This window comes from Entelurus aequoreus, linkage group LG01 (genome assembly GCF_033978785.1).
Source record: "Entelurus aequoreus isolate RoL-2023_Sb linkage group LG01, RoL_Eaeq_v1.1, whole genome shotgun sequence".
Lineage (NCBI taxonomy): Eukaryota > Metazoa > Chordata > Actinopteri > Syngnathiformes > Syngnathidae > Entelurus > Entelurus aequoreus.
Window position 1 is genome coordinate 34097786 of NC_084731.1, and position 22787 is coordinate 34120572.

General features: G+C 40.0%; 1 protein-coding gene across 2 annotated transcripts in view; it reads right to left on the bottom strand.

Annotated features, from left to right (window-relative positions):
• The window catches only part of LOC133650940 (la-related protein 4-like), a 54322-nt gene that overhangs the window by 25511 nt on the left and 6024 nt on the right, over positions 1 to 22787 (bottom strand). The window contains exons 1-3 of one of the 2 annotated variants that reach the window (XM_062048734.1): positions 11910 to 12515; positions 359 to 497; positions 27 to 261 (exon numbers count right to left, since the gene is read on the bottom strand). In XM_062048734.1, coding sequence (XP_061904718.1) covers positions 27 to 261; positions 359 to 497; positions 11910 to 11912 — 377 coding nt within the window. In that variant the 5' untranslated portion in view covers positions 11913 to 12515. Of the gene's footprint in view, positions 1 to 26; positions 262 to 358; positions 498 to 11909; positions 12516 to 22787 lie in introns of those variants that run through there. The other variant, XM_062048744.1, reaches the window with a different exon arrangement.

A 22787-nucleotide genomic window follows, 5' to 3' on the forward strand; every position in this document is an offset into this window, starting at 1 on the left:
ATGCGTTACATTCAAAAGTTAAACACCTTGAAAAGCAGAACTCCAGTTGTTTCTTTAAAGACTCTCGTAGACACTCAGGCGTAGGTTTTTCTTGTATGGCATCGATGGCTGACTCATTTTGGGGGCCAAGAGGTAAACAACCTGCGTCAAATGTATCAGTACTGCTCACACTGTCCTCAGTAGGTGCATACGCGTAGACAGTACTGTCAGGAAAGTCCGGGTCGCATCCTTTTTCCCCAGAAGACAGAAGATCAGTGTACTCTAAGATGGAAGGGCAGGTTTTATTATTGACATGGCATTATTAATGACACCTCCCGTAAGTAGCCTATACTTGCATATATTTCAACAATAGCAGTACCTTCGGTCATATCAGGGTTGGGAGGATACGACTGCAGCCAAAAGGAATCATCTGTCACCTCTGAGATGTCATTCTGGTGGGCAGGAATCTCCTGCCACACTTTGGCATTGGGGTTCAGACTGGTTTCCTTTGTGGTGACCTACACATCATATCACATGTTTTCATAAAAGAAATGAAGATGGAACATAATGTCATTGCAATAAGTTCAGAAAAGAACAGCACTGGCATTTCCCCCTTAAAATATTACACCAAATATCTGCCAATCTATCTCAGTATCTTTAACCGAACCCAAGCCCTTCAGTTTATGCCAGTCTTCAAGTGCTCAAGCGCCAAACAGCTAGGGTTAATTGCATCACAGAATAATTATGATCAATAAAATATTCACAATTGATTTAGATACCATACTAGTGGGGGTGCTGGAAAAAGTTTTACTTCCAATTCTTATTACAATTCTGAATCAAGTCTAATTTTTCAAGAATCTATTTAAAAAAAAAAAGTTTTTAGGCCATCTGCGCAGTTTCCTGCTTTGAGTGTATCATACGTCAGTCAAATATATTGTAAAAATAGGTTTGAATCGAGAATTGTCACCCCAAAAATCTGAATAAAATTGAATAATTCTCCAAATGTGTACAATATGTATAAATATTGATAGTTGTTTTACTTTTGTAGCTGTATGTACAAATGCGCTGAAATGTCAGCTTGTTGCATTAGCTTTGAATGTCTTATGTCCTTTGTGTTCTTTAATGTTTCCCCTCTTGTTTTCATGTGTTTCTTTTTACATTTTGTGTACTTTTTTTTTATCTGCACTGCAACCACACAATGTTCCCATTGTGGAATAAATACATTTTATCCTGTCCCACATGTTGTAAGCTCCACGTCCCTAATAAGTCACACTTTTAAAAAAAATATTAAGGTCCTTAAAATTCCCATTTGACATGAACAAGCCTGTAATAAGTCTGACTATACAATTTAGTAGTAAATTCATAAATATTTTGCATAAAAATGTTTTTATCACATCGACTCACCCACATAAAAACACACTTTCAGTAGTAAGGCACCCTTATAATAGAAGTGTAAGGTGAGAAATCTTGCTGCATGCTTTGTATGGGCAAACAGTAGTAGACATAAAAATTGAAGGTGTATTCCTACTTTCCCGAACATGCGTATTTTGTTCTTGTATCCTGGAAGCTTGTTTTCTGTATTTACTTATTTTTTATTTTACTCCCCGGTACTGCCAGCAGCCGCAGTGGCATAGATTCCAGTCTACTTGCCTCAGAAAAACTGGATAAATATCGCCTGTTAAAAGTCATGCCTTTAAAATAAAAGCACAACAGGAAAACACAGCACTGTGCTGGAGACACAGGGGCGGCTTGTGACGGACGTTATAATACAGGACTAGGACTGTTACGATAAATGGTACAAGGAAAAATCGCGGTGCAACTCTCAACAGTATTACCATTTTAAAAATGGTATTACCGTTTTAAATATCCTAAAACCGTGATTGATGACACTGCTACTGCTCATTTACTGGAAAGGCATAGTATCGCTAGCTCTTTAGCTAGCCAGCCTAAATTCTAACACTAATAATACGAGATTCATTAACGCCTTTCCCCATTAAAAGACATTCCCCAATTCAAACTTGTACGAACCCATTGCTGTCTGAGAAAATAAACTATTTAGTTGTGCACATTGAACCTACAGACTGTGCAATCAGAGTGATCGCTCTATACTCAAAGATAAAATAACAGGAAGTTAACTCACGTTAGGGCTGGGCGATATGGCCTTTTTTTAATATCGCAATATTTTAAGGCCATATCGCGATACACGATATATATCTCAATATTTTGCCTTAGCCTTGAATGAACACTTGATGCATATAATCACAGCAGTATGATGATTCTATGTGTCTCCATTAAAACATTCTTCTTCATACATTAATATATGCTACTTTAAAACTTTCATGCAGAGAAGGAAATCACAACTAAATAAAAATCACTATTTTTTCTTACGGTGTTGATCTGGAAATTTTTGCCTCTGCATTTTGATGGTGTGGGCGTGTGGCACCGAACGGAGATGTTGACATGCGGAGTAAGCACTGTTCATTCTCTAGCAGGTGACTTTTCAAATGATGCTACTTTTTATAGCAACGCTTTCGCCCCACACTTGACAAATTACGGTTGCCTGTTCGACATATTCCCACTTGAAGCCAAACCACCGCCAGACGATGCTGTTTTTTGGGGGAATTAATGATTCCTTCATTTGTTACCAGATTCGCACCTTCTTTCTCTCGTATTACCGCTCACACGGCTACGCTAGCATCACAGCTAACGTTAGCCATGCTGCTACCTCTTTGCTGCGCGAGGGCGTATACGTATGTGACGTATGACGTGACAGTATGTGACGTGTAGAAGCTGCACTTGCTGTCTGTGAAAAGGAGAGACAGGAAAGTGCGAGGAAAGCCTGTAGTGTAATGCCAGCAGCTAAAAGCAACTGCGTGAGAACGCATACTCAAATATCACGATAGTAATTTTCTATATCGCACAGAGACAAACCCGCGATATATCGCGTTTATCGATATATCGCCCAGCCCTAACTCACGTCATATGCGCCCAAAACCCTTTTTTATTTGTAATAAAAAATTTAACTAACACTAAAACATTGATTAAAAAGGAAGGTTAACATATTTTAACACTCAAAAATGCCACACAAAGATTAATATTTCTACTGTCAATTAAAGTATATTGTGTGTCAAATCTATTTATTTATTTATTAAATAAAACCCGGTTCAAAGAGAGAGATATACATATATATATATATATATACATACATATGTATACACACACACACACACATACATATATATATATATACACAATATATAAATATATTGTAAAAATAGGTTTGAATCGAGAATTGTCACCCCAAAAATCTGAATAAAATTGAATAATTCTCCAAATGTGTACAATATGTATAAATATTGATAGTTTTTACTTTTGTAGCTGTATGTACAAATGCGCTGAAATGTCAGCTTGTTGCATTAGCTTTGAATGTCTTATGTCCATTGTGTTCTTTAATGTTTCCCCTCTTGTTTTCATGTGTGTTTCTCTTTACATTTTGTGTACTTTTTTTTTTATCTGCACTGCAACCACACAATGTTCCCATTGTGGAATAAATACATTCTATCTTTAAAAAATATTAAGGTCCTTAAAATTCCCATTTGACATGAACAGGCCTGTAATAAGTCCGACTATACAATTTAGTAGTAAATTCATAAATATTTTGCATAAAAATGTTTTTATATATATATATATATATATATATATATATATATATATATATATATATATATATATATATATATATATACATACATATATATATACACATATACATATATATATTAGGGCTGCAACTAACGATTAATTTGATAATCGATTAATCTGTCGATTATTACTTCGATTAATAATCGGATAAAAGAGACAAACTACATTTCTATCCTTTCCAGTATTTTATTGAAAAAAAAAAGCATACTGGCACCATGTTGTGGACATTGGGGGTGCAGCATACACCAACAATAACACAGAAATGTAACTCATCTGAACTGAATGAGATATTGTACACGTTTCTGTTGTGAATAATAAAGGATTAATTTTAGGCTGCCTCTGAATAATAGCATGAAATATTCCAGCACCTTCATAACGTTTAGTTATACTAAAGCGTCACTCAAATCTAAATATATTTATATAGCTTTATCAGCCCGGCTACATTGATCCATTATGAAACCAACCTGAGATATTTCTGTCCGTTACGTTTATTTCGAAATTGGTAACCGTGCTTTTTCTCTCTCAAAACGGAGTCAAATGCGCCGGAGACACATTATCAGCCCCGCGTTGCAACAAAGGCATAACTTTATCGTTACTCACAAAAAAGCTGAACTCATGAATGCTTGTTGCCACTATGGACTTAAAAAGTTACGTACAGTGAGTATTTCCCTTCATCCATGGCTCCAACATTTTTCTTCTTCAGGTGCTCCTGAAGCAATGTTGTACTTCCGTGCCATTTTGCAAGATACGGTCTTCTTTGAAGTCTTTAAAGTGAAGTGTTCCCACACTTTTGACGACTTAGGTCGTACACTTTTCTCCATTGAAACAATAACCTCAAGATGTTTCTCCGCTAAACTATCGGTAGTGTTTTCCTGCGCCATTTTTCGAATTTTTCCAGCAAAGGAGACGCCGTCACGTGAGCTGCACATGACACATCATTGGCAAGCTTACGCCACCTCATGAGACGTAGCCTCAGTGCCGCCCTGGCGCTGTTTTGTACTTATTTTGATTATTGTTTCTCAGCTGTTTGTAAATGTTGCAGTTTATAAAAAATTTTTTAAAAAAGCCTCTGCGCATGCTTATAGCATAGTTCCAACGAATCGATGACTAAATTAATCGCCAACTCTTTTGGTAATCGATTTTAATCGATTAGTTGTTGCAGCCCTAATATACACACACACACACACACACACACACACACACACACACACACACACACACACACACACACACACACACACACACACACACACACACACACACACACACACACACACACACACACACACACACACACACACACACACACACACACACACACACACACACACACACACACACACACAACTGTGCAAATGCCTGTTCAGTCTCTTCAGTGACCGAAGCCAATTTTTGACGTCCAACTATACTGTGAAAATAAACATGGTTTTGGTCACCATAACCATGATATGAAATTTGCACATCGCTATGACAGGCTATTTATCTCCCAATGGGGGAAATTGTGTGGTTGCAAATTCAAAAAGTCGACAAAAAAAACAAAAAACATGAAAAAGGGAAACATTTAAGAACACAAAGGACACAAAAAGATATCAAAAGAGCACAGAACTGATGCAACAAGCTGCCATTGCAAGGCAGGGCTGTACGCTTAGCTTTTTCACTAGTAGTACCGGTGCAATTAATTGGAAAAAATTAGTAGCACAAAATTTTTTTTGTAGCAATATGAAATGTCTCAAATATCACAATTTCATTATTACTGAACATACGCCTGAACACTCATATACACAATGCCATCATAAGGCCTACTGTAACGCTCAAACACAGACATCATACCTAAACTGTGCTAGCACTGTCGCTAACATGACTGCATGGTTGGGTGATATGGATCAAAACTCATAGCCTGTATAGTTTGGCCCATAAACTAACCCGGAAATATCAGTTGACGTAACTAAATATCTCAACCATGCCTTGATTTTAAATTTCAGGACTGATGAGGATCCCAAATACACAAAAACAGGTACCAACAAGTAAGACAGGTAGGTTTTGAATAATAGTATCCCAATTCAAGTGGTGTTTTGAGATAAGAAAAAAGAAAAAGCCTTCGAAATATTATAACTCAAATATAATTGCCAAACTTCTTTAAAAAAACAAAAACATTCAGCTATGCTCAATTCTTCTGCTGACAAAAACAAAATAACAGAGTGAAATAAAGTGAAATAAAATGCCCTAGTTTAAGAGGACATGTTTAAACATCAGCAGCAACAGGAAAATAATTGACCTTCAACAACGGTGTTTATAAGTAAACATTATTATAGGACATACACACACAAAGATGTTAGCCAGGAACACCAACCTGCCAACTGATTCATGATGCTGTGGCAGGCTGTGTTCTGAAAAATACTTTAAAAGTCATTATGGTTACTTCACCAAAAAGTAATTGAATTACCAACAGAATTACTCTTTAATAAATGTAATTAATTACTAGGGAAAATAGTTATTGCGCTTAATTCAAATATCTGGCATAAAATAAGTTTGTGTATGCATCTGTGTGTGTGCCTTTTAAAAGGCCGTGCCTGTTGCCTAGTGACGTGTGACGTCAGCGAGTCCACACTCAGTAGCTTGAACTGTTTTTGTTGGCTTAGCAGGCTGGAAGCGGCAGTTTTTGTTGGCTATGGTGGCATCTCTCTTGAATCTTTCACTGATTTGTGTTACCTCTGCTTATTAAATAGACTGAATGTGCTTCAATTGCTGTATGTTCTTGTCCACATATGTGGTATTGTTTGAATGGCAAGTCTGTCACTTCAATCATTGATTTGTTGTTCAATATTCCCTCCTTGTATTGCATGTTCAAAATAAACTGAAACTAGTTAAAACCCTTTTAGTTACGAGCACGCAGTGCAGTCAATTTTTAAAGTGGTGAAAAAAATTGTCTTTTACTGACCAGTTCCTCCAACTAAGACTTTGTTTATTCCGTGTGAGCTACTGAAGCTCCGCTCCCCTCTGTGCATGGAGGAGGAGAACACGGCTTTGTGGCGCACAGTTCTGCGTCAAACACTTGTCTATTTGGTTATGGTCTAACTTTTTCAAACCTGCTAAACAGATTTTAGTCTGGCTTGATCAACTTTGGCTACATTTAGTTTGGGAGCGAAATGCTATGAAATGGGAAAAATATGTATTCGCATGGTCAAACACTTGTCTATTTGGTTGTGGTCTCATTTTATTTCAAACCTGCTGAACAGATTTTACTCTAGCTTGATGAACTTTGGATGTATTTATTTTGGGAGCGGAATGCTAAACAGATTTTACTCTACCTTGATCAACTTTGGATGTATTTATTTTGGGAGCGGAATGCTAAGAAAGGTTTAAAATCTGTATTCGAATGTGTGCTACTTTTATTTCCAAAAGTCGCACGTATATTTTAGTCAAAAATGCTTGCGCTATACAGTGCTGCAAAGGCGGAATTTCTACATACAGATACTAAAGACAAAAAAATTAGCAATAAATAATAGTGTGAAGTAAATTATATTTATATAGCGCTTTTCTCTAGTGACTCAAAGCGCTTTACATAGTGAAACCCATTATCTAAGTTACATTTAAACCAGTGTGGGTGGGCACTGCGAGCAGGTGGGTAAAGTGTCTTGCTCAAGGACGGACAGTGACTAGGATGGCGAAAGCAGGGAACGAACCTGCAACCCTCAAGTTGCTGGCACAGCCGCTGTACCAACCGAGCCACGCCGCCCCTAATACTGTTTTGCGCACAAAGCATAGACAAACAAAACAAAAATGTCACGTGATTTTAAAAAATTCGCAGCACAAGACAGAGAAAAAAGACAAGTAAAATAGCTAAATGTTGACAATCCCTTATTTTCCTTCGAAATTACCCATATATTCAAATGCAAATGACAGGTATGATTATTTTGTTGATTTTAAATTCTTAAAATCTGCCTGAAATATTTGTCCTCTATTCTGATTACAATCATACGGAGCCCCTTAAAGGGACATGGATGTTTTGCGAGATCTCGCAATACTTTTTGTGAGATTTCGCAAAAAGTTTTTTTTCCTATGTCAGTGAACTGGGAGGGAAACAGACACCGCGATGGAGGAGCAGGAGCATGCGGGAGCCTACCCATCATCTGTGCTCTGTTGTGGGACCATAATACGATTTGATGTCTTTATTCATCCATCCATCCATCTTCATCCGCTTATCCGAGGTCGGGTCGCAGGGGCAGTAGCTTAAGCAGGGAAGCCCAGACTTCGTCCGGCTCTTCCCGGGGATCCAGAAACGTTACCAGGCCAGCTGGGAGACATAGTCTTCCCAATGTGTCCTGGGTCTTCCCCGTGGCCTCCTACCGGTTGGACGTGCCCTAAACACCTCCCTAGGGAGGCGTTCGGGTGGCATCCTGACCAGATGCCCCAACCACCTCATCTGGGCTTCTCTCGATGTGGAGGAGCAGCGGCTTTACTTTGAGCTCCCCTCCGGATGGCAGAGCTTTTCACCCTATCTCTAAGGGAGAGCCCTTTATGTTAGGCCAATACTAAAATAGAAATAAAACTTCTTCCAGGGATGACGAGTAGGCTCCTCCATCACTTTGTCTGTTTCACTTCCAGTTCACCACCGCTGTGTCTGTTTTACTTCCGGTTCACTGACATCGGAAAAAAAACTTTTGGGAGGTCTCCCAATATGCAAAACATTTTTTCCCCCTCCATGTGATTGATTTATTTTGATTGAAACTTTTATTAGTAGATTGCACAGTGAAGTACATATTCCGTACAATTGACCACTAAATGGTAACACCTGAATAAGTTTTTCAACTTGTTTAAGTCAGGGTCCACTTAAATTGATTCATGATACAGATATATATTATTTTCATAATACAGTCATTACACAAGATAATCATCAGAGTATATACAATGAATTATTTACAATCCGGGGTGTGGGATATGGAGGGGGTGAGGAGGGTTTAGGATTGGTTGGTTTCAACATTTCAGTCATCAACAATTGCGTCATCAGAGAAATGGACATTGGAACAGAGTAGGACTGACCGGGTAGGCTATGTACAGCAGGTAGTGGACACAGAGAGAAAGATCAGAAAGTTTTAAGAAAAAGTGTCTACATTTGATTATTTACAATCTGAAGAGGTATGATGTGGAAGGGAGGGTGTTAGTTTAGGGTTGAAGTTGCCTGGAGGTGTCCCTCTAGGGCAGACCTGGGCAAATTAAGGCCCGGGGCCAATTGCGGCCCATTAAGCTTTTTAATCTGGCCCGCCGGACATTCCCAAAAATTTTTTTTAGATGTTTAAGATGTAAAGTGTAGCTGCCATTATGATGTGCAGTCATGTTTTCTAATGACCGTAAGTCTTGAACTATACAAAGTATTTCAATGGTTGGAATCTGCGCTTATGGATGATATACTAGTTACTATGGTAGTCTAATTATTTATTACTACGGTCATCTAATTAGTAACTAAGGTCATCTACGTCACAGCAGCTCAGACGAGGCACCAAGCAGTGTGGGCGGGAAGCATTTCCACAGACGCGGAAGGAGATTTTCGCAACAAAGTTCTTAAGCTTAGTGATGTATCAGATTGTAGGTGGGTTTATTTTGTACCCTTCGCGTTCATATTTCACTGTTTGTTGCATTTTTGTGGCTTTTCACTTGGTTGTAAAAATATGTCGATCGAAAGGGGGTGTGACGTTCATACATTGTCAATATTCAGTGTTTTATCGTACATAGAAAAATGTAAAATTCCATTAAGTTTTTTAAAAGCCTACTGAAACCTACTACTACCGACCACGCAGTCTGATAGTTTATATATCAATGATGAAATCTTAACATTGCAACACATGCCAATACAGCCAGGTTAGATTAGTAAAGTGCAATTTTATATTTCCCGCGAAATATCCTGCTGAAAACATCTCGGTATGATGACGTTTGCGCGTGACGTCACGGATTGTAGCGGACATTTTGGGACAGCATTGTGGCCAGCTATTAAGTCGTCTGTTTTCTTCGCAAAATTCCACAGTATTCTGGACATCTGTGTTGGTGAATCTTTTGCAATTTGTTTAATGAACAATGGAGATAGCAAAGTAGAAAGCTGTAGGTGGGAAGCGGTGTATTAGCGGCCGGCTGCAGCAAAACAAACACATAGCGGCTACGTCGTAGCCGGTGTTTCATTGTTTACATTCCCGAACGATGACAGTCAAGCTTTACCATTGGCCTGTGGAGAACTGGGACAACAGAGACTCTTACCAGGAGGACTTTGAGTTGGATACGCGGTACCGTGAGTACGCAGCTGCGGCTTCCAAACATTTGATCGCTTGCCCGTACGTGCGTGCCGCTATGTGCATGTCATGTACGTAACTTTGGGGAAATATATGTGCTGTATGAACTTTGGGGAGGTGAACGGTACTTTGGCTGTGGGATTGAGTGTGTTGTGCGGGTGTTTGATTTGTATTGGCGGGTTATATGGACGGGAGAGGGGAGGTGTTTGTTATGCGGGATTAATTTGTGGCATATTAAATATAAGCCTGTTATGCGGGATTAATTTGTGGCATATTAAATATAAGCCTGGTTGTGTTGTGGCTAATAGAGTATATATATATGTCTTGTGTTTATTTACTGTTTTAGTCATTCCCAGCTGAATATCAGGTCCCACCCGCCTCTCACAGCATCTTCCCTATCTGAATCGCTTCCACTGCCCTCTAGTCCTTCACTCTCACTTTCCTCATCCACAAATCTTTCATCCTTGCTCAAATTAATGGGGAAATTGTCGCTTTCTTGGTCCGAATCGCTCTCGCTGCTGATGGCCAAGATTGTAAACAATGTGCAGATGTGAGGAGCTCCACAACCTGTGACGTCACGCTACTTCCGGTACAGGCAAGGCTTTTTTTTATTAGCGACCAAAAGTTGCGAACTTTATCGTCGATGTTCTCTACTAAATCCTTTCAGCAAAAATATGGCAATATCGCAAAATGATCAAGTATGACACATAGAATGGATCTGCTATCCCCGTTTAAATAAGAAAATCTCATTTCAGTAGGCCTTTAAGGCGGTCTGTCATAACATTTTTAGCATTCAATTAGACATTATTGTGAGATTTTGTATTAGTGTTCCTAAAAGTAGATTTTTTTCTCTAAATGTTGCCCCTGAGTCAAAATAATTGCCCAGGCCTGCTCTAGGGGCTCTGTACAATCATGATAAACACATTTAGTGCAAAACTGAGAAAAGCAATCAAAATAGTTCAAGGATTAGTATCAGCAATAATGGTTCTGCATTTGTTTGGTGCGAGATCGACCCACAATGTGCAGTATCGCCCCAATGCTACAAAGGAGCCTCATTGGTTTCCGCATGCCGGTTAAGTCCGCCTATCAAGGCGCAGCGCCCTACAAACACGTCTCTGTTCTTTGCCTGCTTTCAACCCGGGCGTGTGGGTACGTCATTAAAATAAACCGTCCCCCCACCACGTTATGAACGCAAATCTGATGCACTTGTAACCTTTTTGGGCATTAGGACCGAGCCTTGAAATTGTAAAAAGCCACATTATAACACGCGTCTTCAAGGCGACGCGCTGTTATGAAGCGTGTCGTTACAAGCCGAGCACATGGCGCTAACGTGCAGCAGCAGCAACTTCAAACAACTCCACTAACCCTTCTAAATCCCATATCGGCGTTTTGTCAACACGTCCTCATTTAATTCAGTCGCTAAAATTTTTTTGACTATTTCCTAATATTGTAACATTGCCGCCGGCGGCGCTCTTTGATAACCACTTAGCTTGTCGCCTAGCTAGAACCCGCTAACATGACGAGTCACATGCAGGCCGAGACCACTTTCAACTCTAAAGCGATGCATGAAGACGTTATTCCACCGCAAGTGTCCAAATGTTTACTTTGTAGGTTCTAAAAACAACATTTGGTCGACAACTACACGTGTCTCGTTAAAATGCGTCCGCTGTCCACCACACATGTGGATTATAAACAGCTAGGCTAGCTAACTGGCTTATGTTTACTAGTTGACTTGCTGTTCACCCTTTAAAGGTTAAACACCAGAACATGCACAAACATCAATGTTATTACCACGTCATGTTAGTAAGAAACATACCCACAAACATATCGAATATTTTTTATATAAAGTCACTCAAGTGTCAGTTTTAGCGCTTTATATGAGCCAGTATTGAAAGTGAGGAACAGGTTGTTTGTATCGGTGTTAGCACAGGAGCTAGGCCGACAACTTACCATGTTTGTCTTCGCGGAGTCTTCCTTCCCTTCACGATTGTAAAAAAAATACAAAAATTAAAAGTTGCTTTTTAGACTCCTCAATTAAATATTTTTGACATAGACCACAATTCTTCGGAGAATTTTCATGAACTACCGTCTCCCAGGTAAGTCGAGGCACAAATGAAACTATCGAGAAAGACTACAACTTTAAATGCGCGGATTTGTAGTTTGCGTTTTCTTCTAAAATGTTGCGGACTCGCTCGGCTTCGATGGCGTGTTCGAACGGCACGTGATAGCTGCGTCCTTCGCTCGCGACCTGCCGACCGGCAGCAGCACCACACACCGCTGCACTCTCGTCTCTACGGCAGGAGTCGTGGGAGTTTCGGCTATTTTAAGGGAGTCGGGTCTTTCGGCTCGTCTCCTTTAAATTTGCCGACTCTTTCACCTCCCCAGCGGCTCCGGAGATTGTTGTTTGAATGTATCACTGACTCAGCTTCAGTGACGGTCTCTACAGCAGTAGTCACGGGTGTTTCGGCTATTTTAAAAGGGAGTGTGTCGACTCTTTCACCTCCCTAACGGCTCCTGAGATTGTTGTTGAAATCTATCACTGACTCAGCTTCAGTTGTAGTCACGGGAGTTTCGGCTATTTTAAGGGAGTCGGGTCTTTTGGCTCATCTCCTTTAAATTTGCCGGCTCTTTCACCTCCCTAGCGGCTCATTGACATTCTTGTTTGAATCTATCACTGACTCAGCTTCAGTGACGGTCTCTACAGCAGTAGTCACGGGTGTTTCGGCTATTTTAAGGGAGTGTGTCGACTCTTTCGCCTCCCTAGCGGCTCCTTGAGATTGTTGTTTGAATCTATCACTGACTCAGCTTCAGTAGTAGTCATGGGAGTTTCAGCTATTTTAAGGGAGTCGGGTCTTTCGGCTCGTCTCCTTTAAATTTGCCGACTCTTTCACCTCCCTAGCGGCTCCTGAGATTGTTGTTTGAATCTATCACCGAGTCAGCTTAAGTAGTAGTCATGGGAGTTTCTGTTTTTAAGGGAGTCTGGTCTTTCGGCTCGTCTCCTTTAAATTTGCCGACTCTTTCACCTCCCCAACGGCTCCGGAGATTGTTGTTTGAATCTATCACTGACTCAGCTTCAGTGACGGTCTCTACAGCAGTAGTCACGGGTGTTTCGGCTATTTTAAGGTAGTGTGTCGACTCTTTCACCTCCCTAGCGGCTCCTTGAGATTGTTGTTTAAATCTATCACCGACTCAGCTTCAGTAGCAGTCATGGGAGTTTCGGCTATTTTAAGGGAGTCTGGTCTTTCGGCTCATCTCCTTTAAATTCGCCGACTCTTTCACCTCCCTAGCGGCTCCTTGACATTCTTGTTTGAATCTATCACTGACTCAGCTTCAGTGACGGTCTCTACAGCAGTAGTCTCGGGTGTTTCGGCTATTTTAAGGGAGTGTGTCGACTCTTTCACCTCCCTAGCGGCTCCTTGAGATTGTTGTTTGAATCTATCACTGACTCAGCTTCAGTAGTAGTCACGGGAGTTTCGGCTATTTTAAGGGAGTCGGGTCTTTCGGCTCGTCTCCTTTAAATTTGCCGACTCTTTCACCTCCCTAGCGGCTCCTGAGATTGTTGTTTGAATCTATCACTGACTCAGCTTCAATGACAGTCTCTACAGCAGTAGTCACGGGTGTTTCGGCTATTTTAAGGGAGTGTGTCGACTCTTTCACCTCCCTAGCAGCTCCTTGAGATTGTTGTTTGAATCTATCACTGACTCAGCTTCAATAGTAGTCATGGGAGTTTCGGCTATTTTAAGGGAGTCGGGTCTTTCGGTTCGTCTCTTTTAAAATTTGTCGACTCTTTCACCTCCCTAGCAGCTCCTTGAGATTGTTGTTTGAATCTATCACTGACTCAGCTTCAATAGTAGTCACGGGAGTTTCGGCTATTTTAAGGGAGTCGGGTCTTTCGGCTCGTCTCCTTTAAATTTGCAGACTCTTTCACCTCCCTAGCGGCTCCTGAGATTGTTGTTTGAATCTATCACCGAGTCAGCTTAAGTAGTAGTCACGGGAGTTTCGGCTATTTTAAGGGAGTCGGGTCTTTCGGCTCGTCTCCTTTAAATTTGCCGACTCTTTCACCTCCCTAGCGGCTCCTGAGATTGTTGTTTGAATCTATTACTGACTCAGCTTCAGTGACGGTCCCTACAGCAGTAGTCATGGGTGTTTCGGCTATTTTAAGGGAGTGTGTCGACTCTTTCACCTCCCTAGCGGCTCCTTGAGATTGTTGTTTGAATCTATCACTAACTCAGTTTCAGTGAAATAAGTAAGAAATCAACAAAATCTAATTCTAACGGGAAAAGACGAGAAGAATACGTACGGGTCACTTAACAGAGCTTTTACCCGTCGTTCACTTCGCCGAGACGGATTGCTCGCGAATGATTGATTGATTGAAACTTTTATTAGTAGATTGCACTGTACAGTACATATTCCGTACAATTGACCACTGAATGGTAACACCCCAACTTGTTTAAAGGCCTACTGAAACCCACTACTACCGACCACGCAGTCTGATAGTTTATATATCAATGATGAAATCTTAACATTGAAACACATGCCAATACGGCCGGGTTAACTTATAAAGTGCAATTTTAAATTTCCCGCGAAACTTCCGGTTGAAAACGTCTATGTATGATGACGTTTGCGCGTGACGTCGATGGTTGAAACGGAAGTATTTGGACACATTGTATCTCAATACAAACAGCTCTGTTTTCATCGCAAAATTCCACAGTATTGTGGACATCTGTGATGGTGAATCTTTTGCAATTTGTTTAATGAACAATGGAGACTGCAAAGAAGAAAGCTGTAGGTGGGATCGGTGTAAATAACCATTGATTGATTGATATTAGCGGCTGGCTGTAGCAACAAGACCAGGAGGACTTTGTCTTGGATAGCAGACGCGCTATCCGACGCTAGCCGCCGACCGCATCGATGATCGGGTGAAGTCCTTCGTCGCGCCGTCGATCGCTGGAACGCAGGTGAGCACGGGTGTTGATGAGCAGATGAGGGCTGGCGTTGGTGGAGCGCTAATGTTTTTATCATAGCTCTGACGAAGTTAAGTTAGCTTCAATGGCGTCGTTAGCAACAGCATTGCTAAGCTTCGACAGGCGGCACAGCATTAACCGTGTAGTTACAGGTCCAGTGTTTGGTTCGGTGTCTCCTGATTAAGGCTGAAACGACGCGTCGACGTCATCGGTTATGTAAATACGTCGACGCCGTTTTTGTGCGTCGACGCGTCGCATAATTACGTCACACTACCGTCATGGCGGAGCGCAAAGCAGACTGTGCGAGCGAGGGGAAAAACGCACGCCAAAAGTCGTCAAAAGTGTGGGAGTATTTCAATACACAGCCTAATAATGTTGTTGTATGCACACTGTGTCGAGCGGAAATGGCCTATCATAGCAGCACAACGGCTATGAACGAACATTTGAAAAGAAAACCATCAACCATCAACTAGTCAATCGTCCGCGTTAGCATACGTTGTCATCATTACACAAAAACATGAATGTGTCATTTGTATCTGCTAGGGGTGTAACGGTATGTGTTTTGTATTGAACCGTTTCGGTACGGGGATTTCGGTTCGGTACGGGGGTGTACCGAACGAGTTTCTAAGCTAAAGCTAACTTTAGCTGCTAAAGTCTTAACAAGTTGCTTTGCTCCTCTGCCTCTGTCTCAGCACGCAGCATTGTCCCACCCATACAACCATCTGATTGGTACACACGAAGCATTATCAGCCAATCAGCAGTGCGTATTCATAGCGCATGTAGTCAGCGCTTCAGCGTCGAGCAGATAGGTGTTTAGCAGGTGAGCATCAGGCAGCGGACTCTCCCCAAATGATAATAAACACCTCCCAGTCAACTACTAGTAACATCACTATGAGCCCGTTGACCTACTAGAAACTTAAACTGCAGCTCAGCTCGCTCGCAGTCCTGGTTTGAGGTGAAGGCTAATTACCTCTCAGTTCCAGCCACATCGACCCCTTCTGAGCGCCTATTTTCAGCTGCTGGGAATATTGTAAACAAGAAAAGAAGCAAAGCAAGTAGACATGCTAACCTTTCTTCATTACAACTGTTAGTCACTCACTGGAATGAGTAGAATTGGTTATTGTGTACTGTGTTGGACTGGATGTTTATTTTGCACATTTTAAAAGCAATACTTAATGTTTACAGTGCTCCAGAATATTTAGATTGGCACTTTTTTGTATTGGATGTTTATCTTTATTTTTGCACATTTTAGCAAATAAGCAATACTTTCACTTTTGTTGAAATGTTTACACTGTTGTTACAGAATATTTCGTTTTGCACTTTTTTGTATTGGATGTTTATCTTTATTTTTGCACATTTTAAAGCAAAATAAGCAAAACTTTTACTTTTTAAATGCTTATACTATTGCAGAATATTAAGATTTGCACTGGATGTTTACTTTTATATTTGCACATTAAAAAGCAAATAAGCTACTTTTAATTTTATTAAATGTTAAAAGTTTTAAATGTTTACATTGTTACAGAATATTTTGTCATGTTGTTGTCAATGTTGACTGAGTGGCCATACTTTTTTTTTTTGTAAATAAAAGCCATGCCTTTTGAAAAAACTGGCCTACTTTTATTTTTTCATCTTCATTTTAAATAAAATAAAATAAAAAATAATCGGTAAAAGGAAAAATAATCTATAGATGAATCGAAAAAATAATCTATAGATTAACCGATTAATCGTAAAAAATAATCATAGATTAATCGATAGAAAAATAATCGTTAGCTGCAGCCTTACTCCTGATAGTAGTATTGTGGATTTTCTGTCTATCCTTCCAGTCAGGGGCTTATTTATTTTGTTTCTATCTGCATTTAAGCACGATGCTATCATGTTAGCATCCGTAGCTAAAGTGCTTCATAGATGTATTGTCGGGGAGATAAAAGTCACTGTGAATGTCCATTTTGCGTTCTCGACTCTCATTTTCAAGAGGATATAGTATCCGAGGTGGTTTAAAATACAAATCCGTGATCCACAATAAAAAAAGGAGAAAGTGTGGAATCCAATAAGACCTTTTACCTAAGTTACGGTCAGAGCGAAAAAAGATACGTCCTGCACTGCACTCTAGTCCTTCACTCTCACGTTCCTCATCCACAAATCTTTCATCCTCGCTCAAATTAATGGGGTAATCGTCGCTTTCTCGGTCCGAATCGCTCTCGCTGCTGGTGTAAACAATGGGGAAATGTGAGGAGCCCTTCAACCTGCGACGTCACGCTACTTCCGGTACAGGCAAGGTTTTTTTTTATCAGCGACCAAAAGTTGCGAATTTTATCGTCGATGTCCTCTACTAAATCCTTTCAGCAAAAATATGGCAATATCACGAAATGATCAAGCATGACACATAGAATGGATCTGCTATCCCCGTTTAAATAAAACAATTTCATTTCAGTAGGCCTTTAAGTCGGGGTCCACCCATTCACAGTTTGGGTGGGCGGATAGAGCCAAATTGACTGTATGGCGATCGATATTAGTGTGAGGGGATCTGATTTTTGCAGTTCTCTTCGGTTAATTTCACAAATATCAGTGTGTTTTTTTATTGTGTCGTTCATATTTTTATATTTGCATAGTGTAATATTTTACTAACTGTTGACTCTATTCTGCTCAGGTAGCAGTAACAAAATACTTGTTTGAACGTGTTGATATTGTAATACTGCCTCATATTGTATATTTTGTTACTGTAGACCAGGGGTGCCAAAGTCAAGGCCCGCGGGCTGGAATGAATTGTCTATGGCCCCCCGGGATGATATTTGATTAGTATTAGAAGCGGCCCGCAGGCCACAGCCACCTGCTGCTGTTTTGCACACACCAATACTCCATCAGTGTTGCCGCTAGGAATTTTTAAAATGGGTTCCCAGGAACCCCATGAAGTCATAAAAATTGGGTCCCACAGTAAACTTTTGGGATCCCACTTTTTAGTAACCGTTTTGAAAACAAAATGATAAATGTATGCATTATTCTGTTATATCTCACATTCTTGTGTTTTGGAAAAAGGTTGTCATAAACTTCACTTAATTCATTAAAAAAAATACAAAAGAAAACACATTTTTATGCATATATTAATGTATTCAGTTATAAACATTCATTCACTTTCTTCTTTCCTTCACGGATCTAACCTTTACAGCTACCGGTATTTTTTTCTTTATTTTATTGTAATATTTAACACTTTATCCACCTGCTCCCAGTGCCACCCACACTGGTTTAAATGTAACTTAGATATTGGGTTTCCCTATGTAAAGCTATTTGAGTCACTAGAGAAAAGCACTATATAAATATAATTCACTTCACTTCACAATTGGTATCAGCAATACTGGCTGTGTTTACTTGACATCGGATTGACACCAAACTGTATCCCTCCTCCACAGCCATCTCTATGGTCATTTCATCTCTGACTGTCAGTGCAGAGTGCAGACACTCCTACTACACTTTTAATGCGGAAGAAGGAAACATGACAGATGCCTAATGACAAATAATGCCAATAAAGTTGCATAATTAAAAAAAAAAGTTAGCTCTAAACACGTGAGTGTGCATGGTGTGTTGAGACAATAAGACACTCAAACACGTCGATGCTGTACTTCCACTTTTGACAATGAATAGAATTGCTTTTAATTACACTGAGGCACGCAGTGTGCATCTATTTCTATTTGTATGTGACTTTCATCATTTCGCTGGGCTCTTACTTCATGATTGTGTCACATATGAATTGTATCGCTGTAAACAACGTGGTCAATATCACTCGCTATGGATCGGTTCTAAAGAACATGTCTTAATTGTGACTTAAATGGTAAAAACATGATCCAAGAGATCGTGAAGTCTTCATTTGGTCAGAGGTTTGTATCCGGCGCATGCCGATATGCGCCTTTTAATATGCTTATTTTTCCATCTTCCTGCTCCTATAAGCATGACAAAGCTTTCAGAGAAGCGTGATTTAAAAGGAAGTAAGATGAAGGAAAGATTACTTTAATTCACACTCATTATAATCTTGTTTTTACCAATTAGCTCAAAGTTAAGACATTCTTTAGAACCGATCCAAAGCGAGCGAGCGTGTCAGCTGGCTTCTGCTTGCACCAAACGTAGATGACTATGCTCACGTAGTTTACAGCAATGTAATGTTCATATGTGACACAATCATGAAGTAATAGCGCAGCAAAATGATGAAAGACATACAAAAAAAAGAGGTGCATGCAGACTGCATACCTCGGAATCAAATCCAGTCATCCCACCTAGTCACTAGAGGCAGGTGAGGCGGGGCCTCACCTGCCATCATGGAAAGAAAAAAAATGTAAAAAGAAAAAAAAAAAAAGAAATTGTTATATGTATTCAGTAATTATACTAGAAAGTTCTTTTCCATTTAACTTCACCAGTTTTAGATTATTTTTATTCAAAATCGCTGAATTTTCACATTTGCCGTTCAAATACTGAGAAGAGACGGTGCGGTGATCAGCAGCCAGTTGAGGCACTTGTGCCTCACCATGGATTGCGGACTCGGCTAACTGCTGGCCTGCTGTGCAGTGAGATCGTATTGCTATATGAATTATATTATACATTTCCATAGTTTAGTTAGCTGAGGTATATCATGTCCAGTGTATTTTGTCAACAACTGTATGTATGTAAAGTATTTATTGTGCTGAGCGATCATAAAACTGCTGCGAAGACGCACTATGGGAGGCTCGCAGTAACCCCGCCTCCTTGTGCCAAGCACCCCCACCGCAGAATGCACCGCCCGACGGGAGCGCCACGCCAACCAAAGCCCACACCCAAACCCTCCACGTGCAAGACCGAATCCACCCAAAAAAAGTCACTTAACAAGAAGCCAAAAAGTGCAAAAACAACAATGCTCGCGCCGGAGGAGCCGTGAACGAGTGCAGGGACACAACATTAGGTACACCTGCAGACTGCAGCACGGATTTCATATTTCATTCATTCACAACTCCTCCAACACGAACACCACTGTTCCCGCACTTATAAGTAAAGGTAAGACCATAACAATGTTTTTTTTAATTAAATGTGCTTTTTTGTGTGCTAGTTTGTATGTGTAAAGTTAAAGTTAGGTTAAAGTACCTATGATTGTCACACACACACACTAGGTGTGGTGAAATGTGTTCTCTGCATTTGACCCATCCCTTTGATCACCCCCTGGGAGGTGAGGGGAGCAGTGGGCAGCAGCGGTGCCGCGCCCGGGAATAATTTTGGTGATTTAACCCCCAATTCCAACCCTTGATGCTGAGTGCCAAGCAGGGAAGAATGCTGGTATGAGCTTTTAAACATAACTCGTTAACTGTTGCCAATCAAATGGTGAATAAGATACTCTTTAGGGCAGTGGTTCTCAAATGGGGGTACGCGTACCCCTGGGGGTACTTGAAGGTATGCCAAGGGGTACGTGAGATTTTTTTGGGAATATTCTAAAAATAGCAACAATTCAAAAATCCTTTATAAATATATTTATTGAATAATACTTCAACAAAATATGAATGTAAGTTCATAAACTGAACATCAAATCAAGTAGGCTATTCCATTAATTACCATAAACCCAGAGTTTCCCCCATGCCATGATGGTTTGACCCTCACCAAAATGTCTGTCAAAAAGAACTGTGAAAAGAAATGCAACAATGCAATATTCAGTGTTGACAGCTAGATTTTTTGTGGACATGTTCCATAAATATTGATGTTAAAGATTTATTTTTTTGTGTAGAAATGTTTAGAATTAAGTTCATGAATCCCGATGGATCTCTATTACAATCCCCAAAGAGGGCACTTTAAGTTGATGATTACTTCCATGTGTAGAAATCTTTATTTATAATTGAATCACTTGTTTATTTTTCAACAAGTTTTTAGTTATTTGTATATCTTTTTTTCCCAAATAGTTTAAGAAAGACCACTACAAATGAGCAATATTTAGCACAGTTATACAATTTAATAAATCAGAAACTGATGACATAGTGCTGTATTTTACTTCTTTATCTCTTTTTTTCAACCAAAAATGCTTTGCTCTGATTAGGGGGTACTTGAATAAAAAAAAATGTTCACAGGGGGTACATCACTGAAAAAAGGTTGAGAACCACTGCTTCAGGGTTCATATGTTTGCAAATCTGACTGTGATGAAGTCAGTGCCTCACCAGTCATGAACCTCACCGCACGTCATTGGCCTTTAGTGATGTCCGACTTCAATGATTACCTCTCAAAATACCATAATTTGTCATCACATGACCATTGCTGGAGAAATACTATACAGAAACACATTTACGCCCTAATGAGCATTGAATCACCACCAACAGTGTACAAAACGGGTTATTTTGTGGCGCATTTAAAAATCAATAAACCCGCATCATCCATTTTCTACCGCTTATTCCCTTTTGGGGTCGCGGGGCACACCAGATTATCTCACGGCACGCTAGTGTGCCGCGGCACAGTGGTTGAAAAACACTGCGCTAGACAAAGCTCAAACTAAATCTTGTTGACATGTATGACTTGAGTGTTATCATGACAATGACAATAAAGAAATTGAATGATTGATTGATTAACTAAGAAAGTGTCTGCACTGAGAGGCAGCGATGTGGGCGCGGCTTTGTGGCTGAGAGGCGTCGGATTGGTGGAATATTGACATCCTATAAACATTAATTTTTACACTCGGCGAGAGACTAAGGGCTCATATTTAGATTTACATTTAGGTTTAGATTTAACATTTAGAGCTCACATAAGATTTATTTTTAACATTTAAGTTTTAATCTAACTTTTATTGTAGCAACATTTGCAAACGTGTATCTCAATCTGTGCAATCAACCCGAGTGTGTGTAATCACATCCGCGTACATGTGTTTAAAGTTGTCTGTCTGTCCGTAATCAAAATTGCGTGAAGAAAGAACCCCCGATAAGCTGTCTCAGGGGCGTCACTAGGTTTGAAAAACAGGGGGTTCCTGTGATTTTACATTTCCGGCACTGTATTAGAATTACACAACAAACACTGAATACATCTAAATGGTTAAAAGTGGAAGTGTAAGAAAGCTTCAGTCATCTTTAGTAAGCATGAGATAGCCCATACACATGAGGACAATGTTGTTGCATGGAAAAGCTAGCAGGCAACTTGCAAACAGGGAAACGTTGCACAGATGATAGCAGTGTAAACAAACTTGCACAGCACTACAGTTGACATGAAAACAGAGGAGGTTCTGGTGGAAATAAACTTTCTTGCCTGGAAAACAGGGACTGGATGTCCACCCACTGGATATGTTGTCTGTGCACAACCTCTTTAATTCAGAATTTTTGCACCTGCAAGATTTTTTTTTTGCTCACAACTTGTTACGGTATTAGAATTACACAGCAAATACTGAAGAAATCGAAATGGTTGAAATTTAATATTTTTAGTTCCCTGTTATTACTGTAATGGTAATTTAATGCATTTAGACCACACGTGTCAAATTCCAAGGCCCACAGGCCACACCTGGCCAGTATGGATGGGTGATATGGACTATCACAATAACCTGCAATTTATAGTGGAAACGATAAAAAACACCCATAGAACTCCATCTTTTTGACTACGAGTCTATCAGTGCATCCAGTCTTGAGAGCCTCCAAAACACTACTCTAAAATAACACTAATACTATTAAATGACATCAATTAAGTTTGAGTTGCACTCCTCTACTGCAAATCTGTAGTAGTGTGATTTGCTTATCATACAGCATGGAAGTTATTTTTCAGTCAGCAATATTATAGATATTATAAGTTTTATATTACATATCAATCAGATAGTTATGATACAACCTAAGTGGGAACTCTCCCGCGCTCTGGTCGCACAAAGGCGAATAATGATGACGCTTATCATAAGCGT